Source organism: Sapajus apella, unplaced genomic scaffold (assembly GCF_009761245.1).
Source record: "Sapajus apella isolate SASKATOON/1434 unplaced genomic scaffold, GSC_monkey_1.0 scaffold20, whole genome shotgun sequence".
Lineage (NCBI taxonomy): Eukaryota > Metazoa > Chordata > Mammalia > Primates > Cebidae > Sapajus > Sapajus apella.
The window spans coordinates 10354759-10380283 of NW_022436960.1; the positions used below are offsets into that span (position 1 = coordinate 10354759).

At 53.5% G+C, this 25525-nt stretch overlaps 1 protein-coding gene across 7 annotated transcripts in view; it reads left to right on the top strand.

Annotated features, from left to right (window-relative positions):
- ITPK1 (inositol-tetrakisphosphate 1-kinase) overlaps window positions 1–25525 on the top strand; it is a 178579-nt gene that overhangs the window by 107792 nt on the left and 45262 nt on the right. For 6 of the 7 annotated variants that reach the window (XM_032287582.1, XM_032287585.1, XM_032287586.1 and 3 more), the window contains one exon: window positions 16812–16929. In XM_032287582.1, coding sequence (XP_032143473.1) covers window positions 16812–16929 — 118 coding nt within the window. Of the gene's footprint in view, window positions 1–1834; window positions 1900–16811; window positions 16930–25525 lie in introns of those variants that run through there. The other variant, XM_032287587.1, reaches the window with a different exon arrangement.

Consider the following 25525-nt stretch of genomic DNA (forward strand, 5'->3'; position numbering starts at 1 on the left):
GCTTAGTTGCCTTCCCGGCTGCTCATTACCAGATGCCAGCATTCCTCACCCTGACCCTCTTGACAACCAAAAATGCCTCTAGATGTTCCCTGGTGGAGGGAGCCCACGTCACCCCTGGTTGAGCAGCACTGCATTTTGTAAGTGATGGGTCCAGAAGCTCTGAGAGCTCAGGCGGGCCAGTCAAGTAGTTTCTGATTTGTGTATGGACACTGAGGCCCCATCGGGTACAGTTTCTGGGTTTTAATGTTTGGAATCGCACACCATGAGGGCCAACATCTTGTGGCTTCATTTCTTCAGTAATATTAATACCTGTGGCAGAAAGGACACCCTGTTTTCTGTTTCCTCCTGGTTTGTGTGGGTGGCATGACTTCACAGCGTGTTCCTCTGCTGCCTGTGCAGGCTGTGTGCCCGTGATAAAGCCCACTGTGGCTGCCTATGTCTTCATATAGTAAATTTCATTGCCACCTCACCAGCTAAGAGCACAGCCGGCTGGGTAAACCACACGTTGGCCTCTGCTAACCTCGGCCCTCTGGGATAGACAGAGAGAGGCATGAGGATATCCTCTGAGCCCCTCCCTATAAGTCCCTGCCCCAGGCCTCCCATGCCACCTGGCAGCCAGCCCCTGATCTGGCCCTGACCTCTACCTGTTTTTCTCTCCATTGGTCTGTGAGGTCATTCATCAATAACTATTATGTTCGTTCAGTAAGTCTTAGTTGAGCACTTACTGTGTGCCAGAGTTCCCAAAAGTCATTGCAGACGCAACAATGAATAAGACCAGGTGGACGCAATCCCTGCCCTGCTGGAGGTGTATCGGAGTGTGAGTGCACTGGATGATGGCAACGAAGCATAGGTAAATAGAGGACAAGATAATGCAGCCCCAGTGATGCCGAGTACTAGGAAGAAATGCCGAGGCCTGGGAGAACAGGGAGGTCCTTGTTATTGACCCTCTGAGGAGCTTACATTTAGCTGAGGCCTTAAAGGGCAGGTCAGGTCGGGAGGGGAGCAGGAAGGGGGCAGCACCTGGCCAGGCCCTTCAGTGGGACTGGACAGAGACCCGAGGACCTGCAGTAGCCAGGTGCAGCCAGAGCATGTTGGCCAGGGTTGTCTGCGGTGGGCTGGAGGGCTGGTAGGAGCCAGGCTGAGCCTAGGCCTCGTGGCCTCCTGGGAGCGCTGGGTAGCTCTTTGAGGACAGGAAACATTGTGCCAGCTCCCCTCTTTGATGACTCCAAGTTGAGCCACAGACAGTGTGCCATTTTCTAGTCCCCAAGCTCTCTGAGGAGGAAGGGGCCTCGCCCACAGCAGCAGTCAGAAGGCAGGGAGGGAGCTCCCATGGTGGCAGGAAGACTCCCTCTTCTGAGCATGCCTGCAGCCACTGGCAAGAGGACAGAGAAAGTGTGCAGCAGAGGCCAGTGCCATCCACGGTGGAGATGTGTGGCCGGGTCACCCCTGGCAGCAGGAGCTGTCTCTCCTTGTGCACCTAGAGCTTGCACCAGAAATTAGAAGACTGGAGTGGCTAGATGCAGAGGTGAGGAGTCCAGGGGTGCTCTGGCCTCAGTGACCCCGCTGGCCTAGATCAGCAGCACCACTGCAAACTGTGCCCTGATTCTGGATGACTGTTCTCTCCCTGCAGTCACTAGTTTGTAAGCCCTGCTGGCTGTGGGTTATATTGGCAAACCCAGCAATGCATCACACGGACAAGGCAGGAGAGCCCATGGGCTGCCAAGAGGCATTGGTTTGTTCTGCGAACTGAAAGTCAGACTCAGTCTGGTGACTGTGGGCCAGGGTGGGGTGGGTGGGGCTCTAGCAGGCATGTCACCTTTGGCCTTGATGTAGGGAAGCTGCTCTCCTGTGTATTATTATCCATAGGAGAGGGGCAGCTACACAAGCCCACCTGAGCAGGTGTGTGGGAATGTGTGTAGCAGGTGTGTGGGAATGTGCTTAGCGGGGAAGGGGCTGTTGCTGAGGTGGGTGGAACCCAGCTCTGTGTGACCTTGGGCAGGCAGCCCCTTTCTTGCCCTCCTCTTGTTCAGCTGGTAGCTGTGACAGTGGGCCAGATGACCGACCCCCTCCAGCTCTGTCTGCGTGGAAATCCCAGCTGTTTCTTCATCCTGCAGGATCCTTCCCTGGTCGCCTAGAGGACCTGACTAGTGTGATGATGCTGCGACAGCATATGACATTTGTCAGGGGAACAGCCCTGGCTGGGCACCTCGCCTGCCTCCCGCTGACAGAGGTGGAGAAAGCTTATAAAAGTTTGCTGTGAAATCTGGGGACAGAGGGGAGGTGTTGTTTTCAGTGGTGGGCCTGGAAAAGGGGGGAGTTTGCTGTCTCCAAATAACAGTGTTCTGTTTCCTTCCGGTCCTCTCCTCTGTGGCAGTCAGGGTTATTTTTTGGCCTGAACACCATTGTTCTGCATGCGTCTTTCTACTGGCTCTTGAACAACAGTTTCTCCCTTAGAGAGCCTGCAGTTCCTCCCAGCCATGGCTCACACTGCGTGCCAGGCGGCTAAGCGAGGTGCATGACACTGTGATGCTTTAGTAGCCCCCGTGGGAGGATGACCTGAAGTGACCATTGTGGGTGGCACCCACCTTCAGGATGGGGGTGCCTGTTACCTGCAGGCCACAGAGACACAGTGGGGTCTGCATGCAGAATCACATTCAAGTGCCCTGTTTGTCTGGGTGCTCAAGCCCCTGCCCTGCTCCACCCCACACAGCCCCTTTTAGTGCCCTCCCCTGATCTGGAATGGTATCACCTACAGTTCATTCTCCCTGGAGGCTGGAGCCTGGTTGCTTTGAATCCCTTATTCTATATTCATTCTGTTCACCAGGGAGGGGACAGGTTGTTGTTGGCATCTGCTCCAGGGAAGCTTCCCCAGCCCTTCCCAGGGCTCTGGCATTTCTCCCACCCCTCATCGGGCCTGGGACACTGAGTCTGACTCGCCTGCACATGGACTGTGAGTCTGATGGATCCTAGGTGTGGCTTTCCCTGTGCTCTCAGCAGCCTGGAATGAGGTGGCACGTGCATTTGGAACAAGTTCGTGAACAGAGTCCACCTGCTGCCCTGCCAGCCGTGTCCCCTCTTGGAGGGCAGCCATCTGTTCCAGTGACCTGGAGCTTTTTCAGGGGGTCCTGTGGGACTGAACACAGACGATCTTCCTTGTGACACAGTCCCTGTACAGTGGGGCTCTGCGGGATGCCCTGATCTCATCTTAGTCTTTTGCAGGCAGCCTCATTTTAACGGCTGCATGTTAAACAGCCTTGCTGTCCTTTACTGAGCCAGCTCTTTACCAGTGTACACTTAGGGCATTTCTGATCATGTTTTAGAAACATGCTATAGTGAATAGCCTAGTACATGTATTTTTGGTACACAGGTGAGGAATTCTGTAGGATAAGCACCTAGGAATCGGGATGCCGAGTTTGCGCATTCTGAATTTGGGCTGTTGTTTGGTTTCTCTCTGCAGAAGGAGTGCCAGTTACACTGCCACCAACCACGGGCTGGTCCCTTTTCCACCACCTTAGGAAGCGTCTCTAATCAGTTTACCTTGGCATGGAGTCACAGAGTGTTGGAGGGTGCCAGGATCCTGGCAGTCTCCTCCTCTTTGCCTGTTGGTTTTGCCTTGGGTAGCTCCGAGCCCTGGAAGGGTGGGATCACGCTGCCTCACTTGGCTTGCCCGGACCCTGAACCTGGGCCGTCTCTGCCCTGTCTGGTGCTGTGTCCTCACACTTCACTTTTCTCTTCTGTACTGCATGTCTGACCACCCCATCTTGACTCGTGGGTTTAAGTATTGGCTCTCAGGAGCTAATAGCTCTAGAGGCAGATTCCATCATAGTTTTCTTTTTGCCAGCTCTACCAAAAAACAGAGATCACTGTGTAAAAGGTGAAGACAGCCCATCAGTCCTTCCTGAACAGCGAGGTCCAGCACATGTACCCCTAAGGCCAGCACCGCATCTGACATGCCACCAAGACCCCATCCATTCCCAGCTCCATCCCCTGGCCTTGCAGGCTGCCGGACTGGTCACTGTGTAACCCATAGCTGTCCCCATCACTCCCCAGCTCTGGACCCTGTTGCTTGAGGGTTAAGTCCAGACTCCTCAGCTGGTCTGCCTCCTGTCCTCTACCTTGTCCTAACCTTCGTGTTGAGACTGCCATCCGCCTCAGTCCTGCCAGCCTCCCAGCAGGCCTGCAAATGTGCTGGGTCCCCTCACTCCAGGCCTCTGCTTTTGCCGTCCCCTCTGCTTGGAGTGCCCTTCCTCCCCCAGCCCATGCCTGTGGCCCTTTGTGGTTTATCGTCACCACCCAGAACAGGCTTCTCGCCAGCCCCCAACCCTGCGCCCCCCGCACCCACACTTCCCTGCTCCTTTAGTGCGGGTCAGCCCTACGCCTCTCCCTTGCTCAGCCACACGGCGGCCACTTGGGAGCATCTGGGAGGGTGGGGAAAACATGGCTGCTCCGTAGCTGGATAGATGACATTCATTGCCCCACGCACTTGCACGCATACACACACGCACTCACATGCTCTCACACACACGCTTCTCAGGGGCTGCCATTCTTTCTGCTCTCGTACAGTCTGGGAAGCCTCAGGCTGAGTGCTCAGACGTGGGAGAGTTCTCTGGAATACAAATGAGGGTTGCTTAAGATCCAAGTGTCTGCTGATGGGAGAGCTCAACTCTCCCAAGGAGCTGCTTTAGAAAAGTTAGGAAAGAATGAGTGAGGAAATGCCCTCAATGTACTAGGACTGAATCCAGGAGAAACAGAGACCAGGGAACCGCAGCCTCGGGGACCGTAGCCTCTGGGAACTGCAGCCTCAGGGGACCGCAGCCTTGGGGGACTGCAGTGTCGGGGGACGGCCTTGCCTGGGCTGGTGGTTGGTGCATGTCACCGTGTATCTTGCTGACTTGCAGATGACTGGGATGTGTGCAGTGACCGTGCTGCGGGTGTGCTCTGAGGACAGTGGGCCCTGGCTCTTGTGTTTGAATGTCTCCAGGCTGGGAGGCATCCGGCTCAGTTCAGGGGCCTAACAGCTCTTCTTTTGGTTTGTTCATCACATCACAGAATCAAATAATCTAGAACTTAAGAGGCAGAAAGGATGTTATAAGTCAGTTATTCTGGCCCACTCATAGATGGGAAACTGAGTTACAGATAACTTAAGTGACTTTCAGAAACACACATAAAGTGAATGGCAGTTCTAGGGCTTTAAACCAAGTTTCTTGACTCTGCATTTGTTTCAACTTGCACAGTGCCCCTGGATCCATGTATTGGGGTTAAGTTAGCCAGATATGGCTGGGCCGAAAAGGATTGTCTGATGGTGATTGACAGGCAGAAGCTTTGGCTGACTGTCAGGGGCTGTTACGTAGGTTGCACACTGCACAGGCCAGTGGTAGGCTTGTGAATGGCACCTTAGGTAGCTAGGCTTGGTGGTCCTGCCCTGGCATATACTGGATGCTGCTGCAACCTTCCTTTGACTCTTGAGAGCCCACCTCCAAGGTTTACCTGAATGCATTTCCAGCTTTGCCCCTATGCCAGCCTGGCCTCTTGGCACATTCTCTTGCCCCCAGGCCTCATGTGGATTTCCCAGGACTGTCTGTGGCATGTGGTTTTCTGTAAGCTGTAATCAACAGGCAGGTGTTCTGGGAGGTGCCAGGAAGGCTTTGCCTGGGGGATGTTCGGCCCTGGCCTTGGTTGGTGACAAGTTAATCAACGGGTTGGTTTCACAGCTGCAGTGGTCTGCTGGGAGAATTCATTACTTGTCCTTCCCAGAAAGCATTGCTTAGCGTGGCTCCCCGCTCATCCCCATGTGACCTGACCTCCCAGGGAAAGGCTTTGCTTTCTGCAGAACCACACTTTCTGCCTTCAAAGGTAGACCTGCTCTTGACACTGTTGTGTCTGTTAGTCCTCTCTCTGCAGGGCCCACTCCTTCATTCAGAGCTGCCGTGGGAGCCCTCCTATGCATCGGCGCAGTGCTGGACCTGACACGCTCTTCCCCCTGCACCACCCGGACCCTCCTCACAGAGGCCCTGCGGACTGTGGCCTTCGGTTATGTCACGTATTTACTGTCCTAAGGGGAGTGTGTCTTCCATTTGCATTCTCTGTCTTGCACCAAAGCTGGTAAGAGATGCAGAACCTCTGGTCCGGCTGTGGCTTTGAGAGAACAAGGAGCCAGTGAGGACCGTGGGTTGGGAGGAAAAGTGGAGATGAGCTGCAGTGTCAGCTCTGCCACTCTCCCGTGCGACTCTGGCCTCGCTACCACCTTTCCCCTTTCTGAAAAGATGGGGGCTGGACGAAGGGACCGCCTGGCTTTGTTAGCTCTGAGCATCAGTGCCTTTCCCTCTGGGAAAGGAAATTGCAAACTGGACATACTATTTTTTCTTGGATCCTCTACCTCGTGCTGACCCCAAATGGAGCACGCCCGGCCTCCCTGGGCTGCCAGGCTGGCGGCCTTGTCTTGAGGTGGCAGACACGAGCAAGGCTTTCCTTTCTCCTGAAATGCTGCTGAGCAACCCTGGCCCTAGTTAGAGTTGAAATGCTTTTCATTTCACCAGGCCCTCCATGCCTTGGGTCTTTGACTAGAGGACTCTAGAGCTAGAGGCCCTGGGTTCAGATCCCATCTTGGCCGCTGCTGGTAGAGAGAGCCCTGGCCACACACTAGCTGCTCTGAACCCTACTTTGTTTTCTTATGTTTTTACTTTGAGACAGGGTCTCACCGTAGTACCCAGGCTGAGTGCAGTGATGTGATTATGGCTCACTGGAGCCCCGACCTTCCAGGCTCAAGTGATTCCTCAGCCTCCTGAGTAGCTGGGACTACAGGTACGCACCACCACGCCTGGCTAATTTTTAATTTTTTGTAGAGACAGGGTCTCGCTATGTTGCCCAGGCTGGTCTTGAACTCTTAGACTCAAGCAATCCACTCTCCTTGGCCTTGTAGGGTGCTGGAATTACAGACGTGAGCCACCACATCTGGCCAGGCCTACTTTCCTTGATTGTTAGTTGGGGCTGTGAACAGGGTCTACACAGGGTTGTTTTTCTATTCCTGCAAGATGTATAGGATTGTGACCTGCACTTGGTGAGCATGTTATAAGTCACCCCGGAATCTTGGCAGGACCTCTGTCAAGATGCTAAGGCTCCAGGAATCAGAGACTTCCAGGATTTCACCCAGTGCTGGGTACAGAGGAGCCGGTGGAAAGGCCAGGCCATGTGGCTGTCAGCTGGGCCTGGCTGTGCTCTCAGGAGGAGCCAGGGGAGTGAGACTGTGCTGAGTGAGTGAGTACTTTTAACAGCTCTAAGGAAGTAATTTCAGTTCTTCCGTCAAGGGGACCATCACTGGTGTTAATGGGGTGGCCGAGTGTTAACTGAACATACAGGCCCTGATGCAGTGGATCCTAGAGTCGGCCGGGAAATTTCACCTGGGCATGGCATGCCAGATTCGCCTTGGTGCTGACACGTATCTCCTTCTGGAGCTGGGCGGTTGTTAGGATTCTAGACAGTACAGGAGGTGGTTGTCATCCGCAGCCGATGCTGCTGTGGTCCTGGGGGGAGGTGATGGAATTGTCCCCCCTCTGATGCTTGATCTATTCCACGTAGAAGGCTGGAGTCCCGAGAAACAGACTCTAGGCTGGTGTTCAGGCCTGTGTTTGCCTTTTTTTTTTTTTTTCCTTTTCCTGAGACAGATTCTCGCTGTTTCACCTAGGCTGGAGTGCAGTGGCATGATTATGGCTCACTGCAACCTCTGCTTTCGGTTCAAGTGATTCTCCTGCCTCAGCCTCCCAAGTAGCTGGAATTACAGGCACCCACCACCACGCTTGGCTAATTTTTGTATTTTCAGTAGCAACAAGGTTTCACCGTGTTGGCCAGGCTGGCCTCAAACTAGCTGGTCTTGAACTCCTGACCTCATGACATGCCCACCTCAGCCTCCCAAAGTGCTGGGATTATAGGTGTGAGCCACTATGCCTGGCCTTTTTTTTTTTTTCTTTTAAATGGATGGAGTCTTACTTTATCACCCTCAGGCTGGATTGGAGTGGTACCATCTCGGCTCACTGGAACCTCCGCCTCCCATGTTCAAGCAATTCTCCTGCCTCAGCCTCCTGAGTAGCTGGGATTACAGGCATGTACCACCACACCCAGCTAATTTTTGTATTTTTGTAGAGAGTGGTTTCACTATGTTGACCAGGCTGGTTTCAAATTCCTGATCTCAAGAGATCTGCTTGCCTCAGCCTCCCAAAGTGCTGGGATTACAGGTGTGAGCCACCGTGCCCAGCATTGTTTTTTTTAAATTGAAGTGTAATATACACATAGAAAACTGTACATATCTGTAAGTGAGCAAGCTTGATGAATTTTTAGTCCACCACCTGCCTGGCACCATATCAGCAGGAGAGCAGTGCCACTCCCCAGAGCTACTCACAGCTCCCTGCTCCTCTCGGGGGCCTTCCCTTTTCTTTTTCATTTTACCGTCAGGACGTAGCAGCGCCTGTTTCCAGCACCTGTGAAAACTACGGCATGTGGCATCTCCTGCCTTCCACACCTGGCCTGTGCACCGAAACAGCAGTCAGGGTCTGTGTGGGTTTCCTTTGTTGGGTAACAAAAGTGGCAGCTGAAAGCCGCACGCATTTATCATCTCTCTGTGTCTGTAGGTCAGACACCCCGACAGAGCCTAGCTGGGTCCTTTCCTTCCAGGTCTCATCAGAGGCTCAGCTGGTGGGAGTTCTGCTTCCCCCAGATCATTGCAGAATCTATTTCCTTACAGCTACAGGAGGCTGCCCGAAGTGTCCAGGGGCACCTGTAGGTCCGTGCCACATAGGCACAGGATGGCTGCTGGGTTTATGGCACTCGTGTCTTCAAAACCAGCAGCAGCAAGAGGGCAGGAGGCTGGAGTCTTATACTACGTAATGTGAGCCCAGAAATGACGCCTTCTGCTGGTTGGGGCCTCAGGTTCCCCTCACCTGAGAGGAGAGGATTATGCAAGAACATGAGCACCAGGAATGAGGGTATCACGGGGCCACCGTAAAGTCTTAACTGTACACGGGGATTCAGAAATCACGTTCTCACAGCCTGAGGACACCAATGCCACATGCAACAAGGACAGATCAAACAGACTAGTGGGAGGAAACCCCCTCCTCGGCCTTGGGCTGTGAGCTCCCTGCCCCAGCCCCTGTGTTCCTGTCCTCCCATGTGATATCTCTTCCCCAGGGTGGGGGACAGGGACACTGGCTTTTGGGAGGAAGGAAAGAGGCAAGTTAATAAACCAGGAGATGGGTTTTCTCTGATAATACCCAGGTGCTCTCAAACCTGTATTCTATTCGCGGCTTCCAGCCTAGTCCCTCACATTGCTCCTGGCTGGCAGGATTTTTCTGAAACTCCTCTCTAATTCTGAACTTTTCCCTGAAGGCTTTCCTGTGCCTCCGTCCAGCCTTCAGGTTCACATGCAGCATGGCCCCTGTGGCCTGACCTCGCCCACCCCGCTTTGCCTGTCACGCCTTCCTCATGTGACCCACGCTGCTCCCTGGCCTTCCGTCCCTGGAGGGTGAGGGCTTCCTGCGGGTAGTGGGGCAGGCTTGCCCCCACTGTGGAGTTCCTGTCTGCGTCACTCTCTAGACATCTGACCTGTGACTGCCCAGGAGGTCGGCTTTGCAGTGGAGGCTGCCTGGAGACCATGTAGGAGGCTTGCCTGCTGGGAGCTCCCCTGTGCGATTCCAGACCTGTCTGACCAAGCTTTGTAGAGTTCGCCAGCGTTTAGCTTTCAAGTACTGCCTAGCCTTTCTGGGGATTCATAGCAGTTCAGTCACAGAGCCTGTGTTTCTGTAGGTAACCAGGTACACTGCAGAGGCCTGGGGTTTGAACTGGAATGGCTGATTTTGAATTTTGGCAAAGCTCCCCAGCTGGTTTTGTTTGACCTTGAGCCAGACACATTGCTTTTCAGACTTGATTTCTTTATTATGAAATGGGAATAAAAATAGAGGTGTTTGCTCTGTAAACCATGGGGCTGCTCTGAGAATCAAATGGAATATTTTGTGTGACTGCCCCTGTTGAAACCAGAAAAGTGCTACACTTGTATACTGTGGTGGATCATTTTGCTTATTATTTAAAACATTCATGCCTGGGGAGCTAAATCTTGGGGTCTTTTGTATTTTCATTTCAATTTATACACCCAAGAGAAGTGAAAATGTATGTTCACACTAAAATTTATATGTGTACGTTCACAGCAGCATTGCTCCTAATAGCAAAAAGTAGAAACAACCCCAATGTCCATCGAGTGATCCAGTGATGAATGGATAAACAAAATATGCTACATCCATGCTGTGAAGTACTATTCGGTCTTAAAGAGGAACAAAGCACTGGCCAGGCGCGGTGGCTCAAGCCTGTAATCCCAGCACTTTGGGAGGTCGAGGCGGGCGTATCATGAGGTCAGGAGACTGAGACCATCCTGGCTAACACTGTGAAACCCCGTCTCTACTAAAAATACAAAAAATTAGCTGGGCGTGGTGATGTGTACCTGTAGTCCCAGCTACTTGGGAGGCTGAGGCAGGAGAATTGCTTGAACCCCAGAGGCAGAGGTTGCAGCGAGCTGAGATTGCACCACTGTACTCCTGGGTGACAGAGCGAGACTCCATCTCAAAAGAAAAAAGAGGAATGAAGACCTGACGCACGCTACGACATGGATGCATTTAAAACATGATGTGAGCAAAAGAGGCCAGTCACGAAAGACCACATATCACACGGCTTCACTTAAAGAAAATGTCCAGAATAGACAGATCTACCCAGACAGAAAGGAGGTTTGTGGTTGCCAGAGGCTGGGACTTGGGGCTGACGGTGAAAGGGAATGGGATTTTCTTCTGACTTGATGAAAATGTTCTTACATTGAACTGATTGTTGCACAACTGTTCATATTCCAGAAGCCCTTGCTTTGGGTGAATTGTATAGTATGTGAATGATCTCTGAGTAAGGCTGTTTTTAATAAAACTCCTGTGAGGTGGGAACAATCATAATCTCCATTTATAGGTGAGGCCTGGGCTCACAATGAGGAAGGCCCCATTAACCAGGACTGGGAGCCTCCAGCTCCCAGCATGCAGCCCCTTCATGCCATCAGCCCCCACTCTACAGAGAAGGGAGCTGAGGCCTGGCAAGGAGGAGGGGCTTCCAGGCTCGGTGTGGGGCCTTTTCCTCCCTTCCAGCCTCCCCACCCACTGGAGGAGAGATTTCCTGTGGAGCAGAACCTTCCCAGCCCTGCCATGGAGGTTACCCTGTACCTTCTCGGCGCTCTGGCCAGACAGCCCAGTGGGCAGAATTTCAGCCCCTGGGTTCTGAGTGAAGGAGCAAGCTGTTAGGATGGGCAGGGCCATAGCCTAGGACTTTGTCTCTGACCAAAACCTCTCAGAGTCTCGGGGTCCTGATAAAAATGGGGAGAAGCCCTGCCACCCTCACTGTGCTGTGGGGGACCCACAAATACGGAAGGTGCTACAAGACCTGCCTGGACTTGTCTTGTGCACAGCTGTCCCTGCTGGCTTAGGGAGGCAGTGCGGGCCCTGGGGTCTCTGCCATGTGGGCCATGCACAGGCTCTCCTCAGAGCACAGGCCCAAGGCAGGTGGGGGCTCGAACTCACAGGGTTTCCAGTTTCCATGATGTCCACTTCATCTGTTTTCTTTTCCTTTTCTGACTTGCGCTTTTGGGGGTCACATTTAAGAAACTGTTGTTTAATCGCAGGTCATGAAGATTTATGACCATGTTTTCTTCTAAAAGTTTTATAGTTTGGGCTCTTACTCAATAGGGTTTTGATATGAAAAGAAGCAGTGTTATATGAAAGACTTTAATACAAAATAGTGATGCAGGAAAAAAAAAACCCGAGAGACTATAAGAAGCAGTGTTTGAAATCCCGTTTATCCAGCAGTGTGCATATAGCAAGTCGCAGGTAAGTGGCCACTGCTTTTATTTTTTGTGATTACTGATTATGATCATTTTTATTTATTGTTATTATTCTTACTATAGTTAATCTCTCATTGTGTTTCCCATCTGGGTAGCTGCCCCTTGTTTCTTCTTGAAAGATAGTATTGGTGTTTGAATCCATTTCTGGCATACCTAGGAGAGCAGGGTAGAAGGGGAAGATCTGGTTACCTGCCTCCTATTTCCCCACAAACTTTGTGTTATGGAAAATAAAAAATGTTTGAGAAGAGAGAATGCCACAACGTGCTCCCAGGTACCACCTCCCAGCCTCATGAGTCAGCAACTTTGGCTACTGTCATTGCATCTGTCCCTCACCTACTTCTGTCTCTGCCCCCTGACCTGCTTCTTTCCCTGCCCCCGACCCAGATTGTTTTGAAACATATCCCAGACATCTTATTTAATCTGTAAATCATTTTCGAGTTGCACCTCTGAAAAATGAATCCCCTGGAAGATCGCTGCCTGGAGCCTGGGCTGCCGGTGGGGTTGGGGGTGGGAGGTTGTATTGCACCCCAGGCATCAGCGGGAGGGTGAGCATGGGCCAGAACTGCAGCCCCTTTCCATGGGCACAGCAAGCTCCCCTGGGGTCAGCTGCATGGGGCAAGGCAGGGTGAGCCCAGAGACCTTGTGTCAGGTTTGGCCCTAGGAGCCCAGGTGTTGCAGGTAATGAGAATCCTTTCATTTTTGTGTCTACAAACTCCCTTCACATCCGTGATCTCTGTGATGCCCACAGCAGCTGCTTCGGGCAGGGCTTTATTCAGAATGGACCTTACCCAGGACGAGTCTCAGAGAGTTAACTCCAGACTCGGGACCCTGATAGCATTTTCCATTAGAAGAGAGCAAATCCCTGTGTCTCACTCCTTGCCCATTTCCTGGCTGTAAGGACAAAGGAGGAAAGAGTCTCTCTGACTTTCATCTCATTCCGCTCAGATTCTCAGTGGCAGTTTTGCAGAGACCCAGTTGTCCCTGTTGGCATCATTCCATGGGCTGGGGGTATCTAAAAAGCTGGAGAGAGCTTATGCTGTGGGCGGGCACCGTGAGGCTCCACCCCAGGTGTGTTCCAACCGTCATCCCTGTGGGGGCTGGATGTCTCTGCCGAGAGCCATGCTGCCCTTGTTGGCTCCAGGATCCACTCTTGGCATCCTTCAGCCAGCAGGCCCTGCAAGGGAACATGTGCTTACCGTTTGCCATGGATACGGTTGTGCCTGTCTTCCTCTGAGTGGTGATAAAACCGTACAGCGTGCTTACCCGCCCAGCAGTTTGGTAATTCTGAGAGACTTGTGAAAAATGCATGAGGACCTCTGCATAATAGATAAGCTGGAAAGCCTGGCACAAAGTCCACTTGTGGATAGCAGGGTGACTGGAAAAACTCTGCCCTCTCTGTCCCCATCCCAGAAGAGATTGTGTTTAGGAAGAATTCTTCTGTTAATACTGAAGCTTTCATCCCCAGTCAAAAGCTTGTTGGCGCCTGCTTGTCAGATATTTTCCCCTTCATGTAGCCTCTTTCCCTCATGAGTTTGGCATAACTTCGTGTCTTAATGAATCTCAGTTCTCTCTTTAAAGGTCACTGTCCTAATGCATAAACATGGAATCGGAATCAGCCTCATGTTGTTCAGAGCTGAGTGGATACTCTTCTTGGGACTTTGAGTGGGGGAAGGAGCATGTCTGTTCTAAGCGGCCTCAGTTGCAGAGGGAGAATTGCGTCATCCCTTCCATGCACTTGACTGATAGGCTCCTTTTGGAAGGCAGGCACAAGTGCGTGGGTGGCCCTCCCGTTACCTGGAATGCCTCTAGAAAGTGATCCGTCCCATTCTAGAACAGCTCCTCTATGCAGCCTTCAAGTTTACTTTTACAAACACATTCTTCATTCTCTCAGTCTGTTTTGACCTTAGAACTAGAGGCCATCTTTACAAGGACCTTAAGGTCATCTGCAGTACTCTTCTTGTCACAGATGAGGAGACTGAGACCCTAAAAAGCCAAGTGACGTGCCCAAAGGTGACTCTGAGAGGTGACAACACCAGGCACCTGTGCTTCTTGACTCCCCGTCACATAGCCTTTCCACTACCCCAAGCTGCTTCCTGGGGTGTTTAGGTGAGGGGAGTGAGGACAGCTGAGTGCCTTTAGCTTGTAACCGAGGACATGAACTGCTGGCCAGGACTACAGATCCAGTGGAGTGAAGCGGAGAAAGCTTTTGGTTGTTTGAGTATCTGCTGCACCCCACGTAATGCCCTGAGCACTGTCAGTGATGTGAAGTCTCTTGAGTAGATGGCCTTTTAATGTTGACATTTCTTTCTCTTTCTTTCTTTCTTGGAGATAGGGTCTCACTCCACTGTCCAGGCTGGAGTGCAGTGGCACCATTGTGCATTGCTGCAGCCTCAATCTCTTGGGCCTGAGTGATCCTCCCACCTCAGCCTCCCAAGTATCTGGGACTACAGGCTTGCACCACTGCACCCAGCTGTTACTGTTGGGATATGAATATGATTTCATATGTATGTGTGAGTCTTGGCAAGGAGGGCTTCATGAATGACCTGCTCTCATGGAAGCATGGATTGCGTTAAAAAGAACAAGCTCTGACGAAGGAATGGTGCCAAGAGGGGTGGTTACTCATGGAGAGCCCCCAAATGAGACGGGGGATCAGGTGCAGGCCCTTGGGGGAGGCTGAGACGGTCAGGAGAGAGGCACTGGGCATGGTCGCTTGGCCCCAGGGCAGCTCTGGATAAAACCTTCCTGAGGGAGACTCCTCGGCTAGTCCCCACACTCTGTGTGGGCGACAGATGTGGGCTTTCCTGCATCAGTGCCTGGCTCACTGTCTACAGGCAATGGGTCGGTGGCCGAGTGGCTTGCTGACAGTCGGAGGGAGCTGTGATGCCAGCTTCTGCCCTGCATCCAGGCCCTCGCACTCATGTGCAAGGAGAGGATGGTGAAGGGATGAGGACCGTCACAGGCGTGAGGACTGGAACGTGAGGACTCTCCTAGGTTATGCAGCCACCACTGAGGCCAGAGGAAGTCTTTAAACACTCAGAAAGACAGAAAGGAGCCCAGGGCCAGACACTGTGCCACGAAACACAAGGAAAGACTGATTTCAGAGCAGAAGTGGGAATGTGAGTCTCTGGCTTTTGTGTTGAGTGCTCTTAAAAGTGGTCACTGGGACCAAAATAAGTTTACTGAAGAAAAATGATTCCAAATGGCTCTTTCTTTCTGTCGATAAGGTTCACTAGGAAGGCAGCACTGGGGTGTATTTCCCTGGCCTGTGGAGACCTCACTGATGGGCTATGGAGTGGGTGAGCAGAGGGAAAGGGGGCTGGCTGGGCGGAGTAATTATGCTGGCACATCGGTTTCCTGGGGCTGTCGTCACCAAGTTTCACGAACCCGGAGGCTTAACACTGCAGGAATCTCCTCTCCCAGCCGTGGGAGCCAATGGCTCCAGTCAGGGCATCAGCCATGGCTCGCTCCGGAGGCCCTGAGGGCGAAGCTTCCCTACCCCCCTCCCAGCTCCTGGTGGTGGTGGGCACCTTCAGGCCTCCTTAGCTTGGCCTGGGCCCTCAGGCTTTATGAGGATTTATCCTGGGGTCAAGGAGACAGCCCCTGCTCCTTGCCCTACAGACCACGATTGATGCCTCACCTGGCTGCCTTGAACCCTGATCTGACTTGGCCTCAGGCATAATTTCCTGTGATGGTGACTGGTGGGACCAGTGGGTACCATTTGGCTCACAGCTCCAGAGGCAGACCGTCTGTGTGGGAGTCTGAGACCACCATTTTTCGGGGATGTGTTGTGTTCCTGGCTTTGGGTTAGGCCTTCTCCTTGTATTCTCCCCTTCTATGCTCTTAGAAGTGGGTGTGGTGAGCTGGTAGGTATGTCACTGCAGTCATCTGTCTCCACACAGCCTCCCCGCTGTGTCTGTGTTCAGATTTCTCTCTAAGAAATCCAGCCAGGGGATTCAGGCCCACTCACAGGCAACATGACCTCGTCCTGACTCCATTCCATCCACAAAGGCCCTGTGTCCTTATGAATAAGGCCACGTTCACAAGTGCTGAAGGGTTAGGACTTGAGCGTATATTTGGGGGACACAATCCAACCTGCAGCAGCTGGTTGAGGCTTCTTCAGGCCAGCTTTTTCCCTGAGACCCCACTCTTATTACGTCAGCATTCCAGTTTTGTCCTTAGAATCATGGGTGTTGAGAGCAGAGGGTGACCTCATTTGCTGTGTCGGCCGGGTTGGTCTGGGGCCCCCCAGGGTGGCGTGGGGCTCTGCCCATTATTTTATTGAGTTCTGTTCCGAGCAGTAGTGCCTTCCCTGCAATGTAAGGTAGGGTTATTCCTCTAAGAAGATTGGAAGTTTCTTAGAGACTTGTTTTTGTCATGGTTTCTCTCGTGACATTTCCTCCGTGCCTACCCTGAAGCTGGTAGGTATGGAAGTGAAGTACTTGAGTGTTGGGTGGCTGGTGCCCACCCTGTGGCAAGTTTCACTCAGCCACACCTTCATGCACGCTGATGACTCCTGGCATCATCCCACTCTCCTGGCACTGCCTCAGAGTCCCTGTGAGCATGGGGTGCGGGGAGGCCACTCCCAGAGAGAGGAACCAGTGCCTGGAGCGGATCTGCTTCCGGGTGAGGCTTTGTCTGGAGTCAGGCGGCCTGCCCTGGGCCTGGTTCTGGTTTCCTTGCTGTCTTCTGTGTGAGGCTGTATTTCTGAGTATGGCCTGGTCAGGCCTCCTCTCAGATCTCCAGGTGACTGCTCACAGCGCCCCAGCGCTGGGACGCACCACCCTCCACCAAAGCTGGGGCTGGAGGGCAGGACAGGAGTGAATGGACGTGCAGAGGGCGCGAAGGGGGAGGTGCTGCCTGGCATTACCCCTGCTCTAACCAGAGCAGTGTGATTCCCTTTCAGGAGTACATCGATGCTCACCCCGAGACCATCATCCTGGACCCGCTCCCTGCCATCAGAACCCTGCTTGACCGCTCCAAGTCCTACGAGCTCATCCGGAAGATTGAGGCCTACATGGAAGGTAGGGACACGTGTGGCCCCGCATCCATGCCAGGCAGCCACCTCTGTGGTCACAGAGTGGCCATGGCCTGAGGTAGACAGAGAGGGGTCTTGTCTTTTTAAGTGCTTTGTGGCAGGAAGCATTTGGATTCCATGGGGCAGTCATTCTGGGGAGGTCCTTTTATTTTCCTGTGACCAGCAGTGAGGAAACAGCCCTCAGGGTGCTCTCATGGAAAGGGGCTCCCAGGGTTTTGTTTTGCTATCTTGAACCTGTGGGTGACATTGAGGTGTCCTGGTAGCACAGAGGCTGGAGAGCAGGAGTATGTGTAGATAGCTCAGCGGCCGGCAGGCGAGTGGAGTTATGTAACTGGGTAGAGGACACAAACAGAAACTGAAGGCCTTTAATCAAACACGTGGAGATGTCATGCGGCTGCTGGACCTCACGGGTCCACTCTGTTCTCGAGGGCAGGGGCCTCCCTCTTTGCTGTGGTGCCTCCCCTGCCAGCTGCAGGCTCCTATCCCTGAGGACTCACCCCCGACCCTTCCCCACCCCGGGGGGCAGGCCCAGCCAGAGAACTCAAGGCTGCATTTTCAAGTTGTTTATGTGAGAAAGACTTTGTGAAAAGATTCATGTTAACAGTAATCTTCTAGTTCACTTTGCTTGGTCCAAGTGTGCCCTGCTGACAGCTCTTGTTTAGTGCTTGGCCTGGGCCCTCAACTTTGTGAGGATTTATCCTGGGGTCAAGGAGGCAGCCCCTGCTCCCTGCCCTACAGACCATGATGAGGCCTCACCTGGCTGCCTTGAACCCTGATCTGAATGGTGACTTGGCCTTGGGTATAATTTCCTGTGATGGTGCCCGGTGGGACCAGTGGGTACCAATTGGCTTATAGCTCCAGAGGCAGACCATCTCCATCGGAGTCTGAGACCACCATTTATGGGAATGTGTTGTCTTCCCGGCTTTGGGTTAGGCCTTCTCTGTATTCTGCCTTTTGGTACTCTTAGAAGTGGGCATGATGAGCCTTCCCATTTTTTTTTTTTTTGAGGCGGAGTCTTGCTCTGTTGCCAGGCTGGAGTGCAGTGGCTCGATCTCGGCTTACTGCAACCTCCACCTCCCAGGTTCAAGCGATTCTCCTTCCTCAGCCTCCCAAGTAGCTCAGACTACAGGCGCATGCCACCATGCCTGACTAATTTTTGTGTTTTTAGTAGAGACCGGGTTTCACCATGTTGGCCAGGATGGTCTCGATCTCTTGACCTCATGATCCACCTGCCTCAGCCTCCCAAAGTGCTGGGATTACAGGCGTAAGCCACCGCACCTGGCCTGAGCCTTCCCATTTTACAGATGAATCCAGAGGCCCTGAGAGGTTACCAGATGTCCCACATCACGCAGCATTCAGGTGGCTAGGCCAGCATCCAGCCAGGTCTCTCTGACTCGGGCACCCCGGCTCCTGAGCTGGACTTTCATGTCCATGGCCAGAGGGCCCTGGATCTAGAAGGACCTGAAATGGCATAACTGAGGACCCTGGCCTGGAGAGTGGGTGAGTCCTCGGTTTTGTCTTGAAGGAATGTGCCCTGCGGAAGAGCTGGCTGCTGGACTTAGCTGTTCGGAAGGGCTCCCGGGGCCTCTTTCCCTGAATGCCTGACACACTGGTGGGTATAGAGAGTGGGGGTGTTATCCTGGTGCCTCATGTGGGCAGCCTTTCTTAGCACGCGCCAGCAGCCTTTATTAGCTGGACCTGGCGTGATTGGCATCTGCTGTCCACTTCCCCCACCTTGGCACTGTCTTCCTGGATCCATCCAAAATTCCAGATGGGAAGAAAGGGCTGTACATCCCCTCCTGGGGTCACGTTCACCTCAGTCTGACATGAGTGAAGTTTTGGCCAAATGTTTTGGTTCTGGAAGGGGAGTCAACCTCTTTCCAGAAGATGTGCATGTCAGACACTGCCTGTGTGAAGAGCAGGAGGCTACATTAGAACGTGAGAAGGCCCAGCTAGTGGAAGAAGGTGGTGGACCAGCAGCCATCTCATGTCCCGGTCAAGTCCATTCGAAGAGTGACAGGTTTGGGTGAGATTTGAGAAGGTGTCACCGAGAGGCCTTTCAGAGCTAAAAGCACAGGCTCTGGAAGGAGGCATACTGAATGTGGGTCCCAGTCTGGGCTCTTGTTAGCCGTGTGGTCTCTGAAAAGTCAATCAGTTGAGTCCTGCTGGTCTTCTGGAAGATGTGGGTAATACCTGGTTCAGCCACAGGGTCAGGGGTCAGGATAGCTGGGATGATGTCTGCAGAGCACTTAGCATGGGACCAGCCTGCTGGTCACCCGGGAATAGCAGCTGCTGCGGCTGCTCCCACCAGTCAGCATCCTAATTGAGTCTTAACATCTATCTTAAATTTTTAGGAGTGGAAGACGAGGGCTGGGGATCAAGGGTGAACCTGGGCCCAGGGTGTGAGTGTGCATGGTGTGTTCAGGGAGCAGGAGCCCAGTGATGAGGTGGACCCGAGAAAGTCATGCCCTAGAGGCAGGCCCAGAAGGTACCTTCGTCACCCACTTGCCCAGCTCTGGAATTGGGCCTCTCCTGGAGGCAGTTAGGAATCAGGTCAGGAATTTTAAGCAGGGTGTGTCCTAGTTCACTGGGAGATTATAAAGTTCAAGAGCTGCCCGCAAGGGGAGAGCTATGGGTGTTCCAGGAGAGGGCCCAGTCCCCCAACAGGTCCAGAGAGAGAGCTGTTGACCAAACCCTAACGCATGCTTGGTTCTAGATCAGCAGGAAGTGTCCGGAGGGTGGGCCACAAATGTTGCACCCTGGATTTTCCTTATTGTGCATGCTGGGCCTGGGCTTGGGCTTGCATTCTTCCAGGTGGGCAGTCAGAGGCTGGGACTTCCTGGATCCCTTTCCTGCCCCGCCAGGAGCCTGTCCATTCACCAGCACTGCTGGATGGGTCCCTGCTGCATGTCCCCACCAGCTGTGGGGGCAGAGAGCCTTCCTGGGAAGCACACCCTGAGCCCTCCTCCTCTACTCCCTGCTATTCCTGGAGGCACTCAGCCCTTTCAGGCATATTGTAAATGGCCATAATTACCCTTGAAGTTCCCTCAGATAATCACAGCAATCCAGTGACATGCTTTTGTGTTGGGAGAAGGGACTTGGCAAGACTTCCTCCGGTTGTCACCCTCCTTGGCACTAAGACTGCTCTCCCTGTTTTCAGAGAATCTGGACAGCTGCAGGGAAGACAGCTGATGGGGGATGGGTGGGCACTTTAGGACTGCTAGGATCCCATTGATGGGCAGGGGGAGGGAGACAACCAGAGCCCCTGCTCTGCAGTGAGGGTGGGCAGCTGGGCCATGGCACAAAGGGAGGGTCTCCCAGGAATAACAGGCAGAGCCCTTGGATAAGGTCTGTGCTCAGATGGGTCGTCTGTCTCCCTGCAGAGCATCAGCCATTCCCACCTGATGGCAGGTGGGAGGGCCTCTCCCACCCTAGCTCTGCATCCAGGAGACAGATGAGGCCTACTGCTGGGAGCTCCCAGCCTCGCCATCTCTGGGCAGCCTTTGTGAGGTTGCTGCCTTCTCAGTTCCACATTTCTAGAGCTCATCCTCGTGTCATTCAGAGCCTGGAGGGGAAGCAGGGTCATTTCTCTGCCTCAGCTCTGGCAGCTTCAAACACTTAGTACCAGTTAGCATTCAAGTTGCTCTAACAGCAGACCTAAAATAATGGTGGCTTAAATGAGACAGAACTTCCTTTCTCTCTGATGTAAGAAAGGCCATCCAGCAAGGGTGCAGGGGCTGGGACCCTGGCTCCTTCTAGCTCCTGGGGGGCTGGGACCCTGGCTCCTTCTAGCTCCTGGGGGGCTGGGACCCTGGCTCCTTCTAGCTCCTTGTTCTTTTGTAGTCAAGCAATCTGGTCCTGGGTGATGGCTACACTTCCAGCCCTCACATCCAAGATCTAGACATTAGGATGGAGAGGACAATGAAGAAAAAAGAAGCAGTCTGGGTGCGGTAGCTCATGCCTATAATCCCAGCATTTTGGTAGGCTGAGGCAGGCAATTACCTGAGGTTGGGAGTTCAAGACTAGGCTGACCAACATGGAGAAACCCTGTCTCTACTAAAAATACAAAATTAGCTGGGTGTGGTAGCACATGCCTGTAATCCCAGCTACTCAGGAGGCTGAGGCTGGAGAACGACTTGAACCCAGGAGGCGGAGGTTGCCGTGAGCCGAGATGGCACCATTGCACTCCATCCTGGGCAGCAAGAGTGAAACGTCATCTCAAAAAAAAAAAAAAAGGGAAAAGAAAAAGAAAAAAAAGGGAAGCAAATGCGAAGGCCTAGTTCTCTTTAAAGTTTACAGAAACTATGTAATGCTCTATTCCAACACTGGCCAGAATTAGTCACATCCTAAACTGCAAGGGAGTCGGGAAATTGAGTCCTCGTTCTGAGCAGCCATGTGCCCAGCTAAAATGTGGATTTTGTCACCACGGAGGAATGGCTAGAATGAGTGTTAGGGGAGGTCACTTTCCAAGACATGGATTCCTGCCTGAGGACCTAATTCCCATGGCTGAATGAGCTTGGAATTTCTCCTCTGGCTGGCTGGGGGTTTGGCCTTAGCCTGTGACCTTAGCAGCAGTCCTCTCCCTGTAGCAGCCAGCATCTTGGAGGCTGGGAGGCTTGCAGAGTGACCTCCCTCAGCTTGCCAGGCCCCAGGTTTTCGTCAGATGACTGCTTCTGGGAGGCAGCCATGCCTATACCCAGACCCACACACCCTAGGCAGAGGCACAGGCAGCGCTGAGCCTGGGTTCAATTCAAACCAAGCTCTTAATTCTCCCTAGAAATTTAGCAGTCCCTGGTGCAGGCCTGGGGGAGGGAGGGAGGAGGTGTAGTGACAAACACTGTCTCACCTCTCATGAATTTGCATGCTGTTTCTCCCATCAGCAGCCCACTCTGCCACCAGGGCCAGGGTCCAGAGATAGAAGCCCCAAGGCCAAGGCATGGCTGTGCCAGCCCAGGCCGAGCGATTCTGGGCAGGGCTCTAACTGGCTCCAGAACTGGCTGAGAAGGCACCATGTGTGAGAAGGGACCTGGGCTATAGTTGCATGGAGGGGGTTTGTGTCCCTGTCTGCAGGGACAGCAGGTCTCAGACCATTGGGCAACAGGCTGGAGAGGTCCTTGAGAGCCCTGACTGCTTTGGGGTGATGGTGGCTCTCCTATTCTCCTTCTCTCTGAAGCTCTCACACATGTGCTCTGGGGGTGACCAATGGCCTGTTTTGGGACCCCAGGCCTCCCTGGGGACCGGCGGGGTGGGTGGGGAGTGCATACCACAGAGTGAATGCTTCTGCCCGTGGTTTTATGGGAATTTAATCAGGGCTCATCTTTGAGGCCATTTGAAAGCTAGATTTAAATTGAGTAATCTAAATACTAAGCAAAGAGAAAGTAACATTCCTTAGAGCCTGGGAGAAACAATTCCCCAAAAAGCCTTGGGTGTTTGTGGTTGGTGGGGAGCTACTCTCAGGCAGGAAGTGGCTCTCAACCCTCAGGAGCTAGAAAGGCATGGGGGCTTGGTGTCAGGGCCTCAGACCCTGCCCATTGCCCCCACATTGTGTGGCCTCTCTGAGCTGTGTGTCTGTCTGCGCTTAGCAAGGCACTAAGCCTGCCAGGCACTGTGTTAAGTACTTTACAGTTAGTAGCTAACTTAATCCACTTAATGACCCTATGAGGAAGATTCTGTTATCACCCTCGTTATAGAGGTGAGGACACTCAGGGACTTTGAGCTTAAGGTACTTAAGGTCACAGAGCTACTGGGGGGCAGATTTGGAATCAGAACCCACATCGTGTGGGTCTGCTGTTAGCCAGTGGTTCCCAAGCCCAGCTCCTCACCCCTGTGTGTATTCCTCCTGCACCCCAACTCCCCTGTGGTTGATGGAGAGGGACCAAGGCAAAGATAGGTAGGGTCGGGGCTCTGTGCCTGCCAGCGAGTCCTGCCCAGGCTCTCCTAGTGCTGGTGGCATGGCGGTCGCCCCTGGAGGTGCCCTTGGGGGTGCAGGAAATGACACTTGAAGGCAACCACACATTATGGCAGGAAAGAGGGACCTTGTTGCTGATGAGGCTTCCAATCTTAGCCCCTCGGGTGGCCTGGGCCAGTCACTGTCCCCTGAGTTGTTGGCTCACCTGGGAAGTGGGTAGCCAGTGCCTAGATGTGCTGAGTGGGTGTCTCAGGTGGTGGCCTCACCCCAGATCAGGCAGAGTGACCCCTTGGTGTGTGCCTGCCCAGCCCACAGGGCTGAGGTGAGGGGACAGCGTGCCCCATCAAGGGGTCTGGAATGAGGGAGAACAGGGTGCCAGGGAGGTAGGGTCCTCTCAGGGGAGCTGCTTGGCTTGTGATTCCCTTTCCTGAACTTTGGGGATGTGTGGGAGTGCCACTGTTGTTGTTTTCACATTGACTACTGTCCACCTCCCAGGCTGAGACCAGCCCTTCGGGTGCAGGGAGGCTCTGCAGAGCAGGATTGTGCATGGGGCTGCCTCGTTGACATGAGGCAGCAGCTGGAGCCGAGGCCAGCCCCGGTCTGAGTCTGCATGAGTCTCCCTCCTGGCACCCGCCATGTGGAGGCCAGTGCCCTCCCCCAGCCTGGGAGCTGTGGGGTGAGGAGGAAATGGTGCCCCAGGGCACGTGGGACCAGGTCTGGCCTGCGATGGGCTCCTTCTGTCCTTGAAGCTGCTCCTTCCCTCAGCTGTAGGCTTCCCCTTTACAGATGGCGGGGTGGAACCTTAACTTGGTTAACCTTATGGTAACTTGGTTGAGGTTTCAGAGCTGGTGTGTCTTCTCCATGTTGATGCCAAAGCTCACACTGTTCCGTTACAATAAGCATCTGTTTTACAGCTGATTCTTGGAATCCCTCCCATCTCCCTGCCCTTGGCTGACCCTTCTGTGGAGTCTGCTCCTGTCCTCTGGAGCCAGGGGCCACCTCTGCAGCCATCCAGGCATTCACAGTCCTAGGACGGCCCATTCTCAGACAAGGCCTTATCAGCCCCCAGGACCCAGGAATCCTGGAATCATCAGTCCTGCTGGCCGGGCCCTCACTTGAGGCAGCAGAAGCCAGAAGGTGTTCAGGACAGAACAGAGCCTCACGGAGCACACCCCCAGGTTCACCCTGCCTCGTTCCCTCTCCTGTACCTCCACAGCCAAAGCCAGCTCCACGTCAGGCCCACAGGCCTGCTCTTGGCCCTTTTCATGGCATCTCCTCTCCCCTGGCCTAGCTGCAGCAGGGCGACGAGGGGTCCCTGGAGAGTAATGAGAGCCTCCCCACCATCCCTCTGGCAGCCTCACTCCTTTGTCCCACCAGGGCTGGGGGCTGTGCCTAGAGGGCAGTGGCCCTGGAGCCTGGATCAGCTTTTCCTGGAGAGGTTGTCAGGTCCAGGCCTCCTGAGGACCCTGGTAGAGACAGAACCGATGCCAGATTCTCTGCCAAGCTCCTCACTTCCACAGCTGTGGCCCAGGGCACTGGTCTGCAGGTTCCCAGGAGAGACTCAACAGGAGTGAACTGAGCTCTCAAGGCAACTGGCTGGCACCCTGCAGGAGAACTGCACTTTCATTTTTGGGAATAATGTTCGTGTCTGTTCGCTCAGAGCTTAACCTTGCTGGGCCTTTAAGACCATGGCCGAGACCTGTCCTCCAATAAAACTAAGAAGGCCTCTCCCCCAGCAGCCCACCAGCCCCTCCAGCACCATCCAGCTCAGTGGCTTCTGGACGAGATACCCCACTTGGTCCAGGTGGGCCTGCCCCCGGCCTTCCTGCAGAGCTTTCTGAGAACCCCTGTCTCCTCTCGACCCACAGACACCCCTCCTCTAGGAGGTACTCCCCCAGTGACATCACCCAGCTCCGTTCACTCTCCTAGGGCATTGCCGCTGATCCTGGGCCAGTTGGTGAACAGACCGTTTGTCTTTGGGACTTCTGCTCTCACCCCAATTCCTTTCCCCTTTTCACCAGTCCCCTAATTGGCACTGCTTAGCTGTGATGACTAACTCCCTCCAGACTCAGTTCGAAGGAACCTTCCTCCCACTCCTCGCACTAAGTCTCCTGGCTCCCCTGGGATTTAAGCAGGGCACATGGGTACTCAAAACCTCCTTGTTGGTCAGATTCATCAGAAAGTATCCAACAGCAGGCATTTACACTTTAATGTCAATTTATGGCTCACTTAGTGTTCTTCCGGCTGAAAAAGATCTTCATTTCTCGAAGCCCTACAAAGACTGCTCTTCTTCGTATCCTTAACGATGAGAATAGAGGCCCAGAGTGGTTGCATAGCTGACCCAGGACCCTCAGCACCTTTCCGACTCTCAGTCCAGTGCTCTGTCCATGGGACTCACATCTCTGCAGGCGTCTTTTCAGAGGCAGTACCATGGTGAATCTAAAGTCAGACTGCCTGGGTTCAGATCCTCTCCTGAATACCCAGCTGTGTGCATTTAGGCAAGTTATTCAGCTGCATTGAGCCCCACTTTCCTATCTGTAAAATGGGGAAGGAGATAATGCTGGTGGCACCTTCCCCATAGGTTGTTGTAAGGATTCCTCAATAGATGGGAGCTCTCCTGGGGGACAGTACATGGTGGGTTTCAGAACACACCCTTTGTGCCGTGACCCTGTGA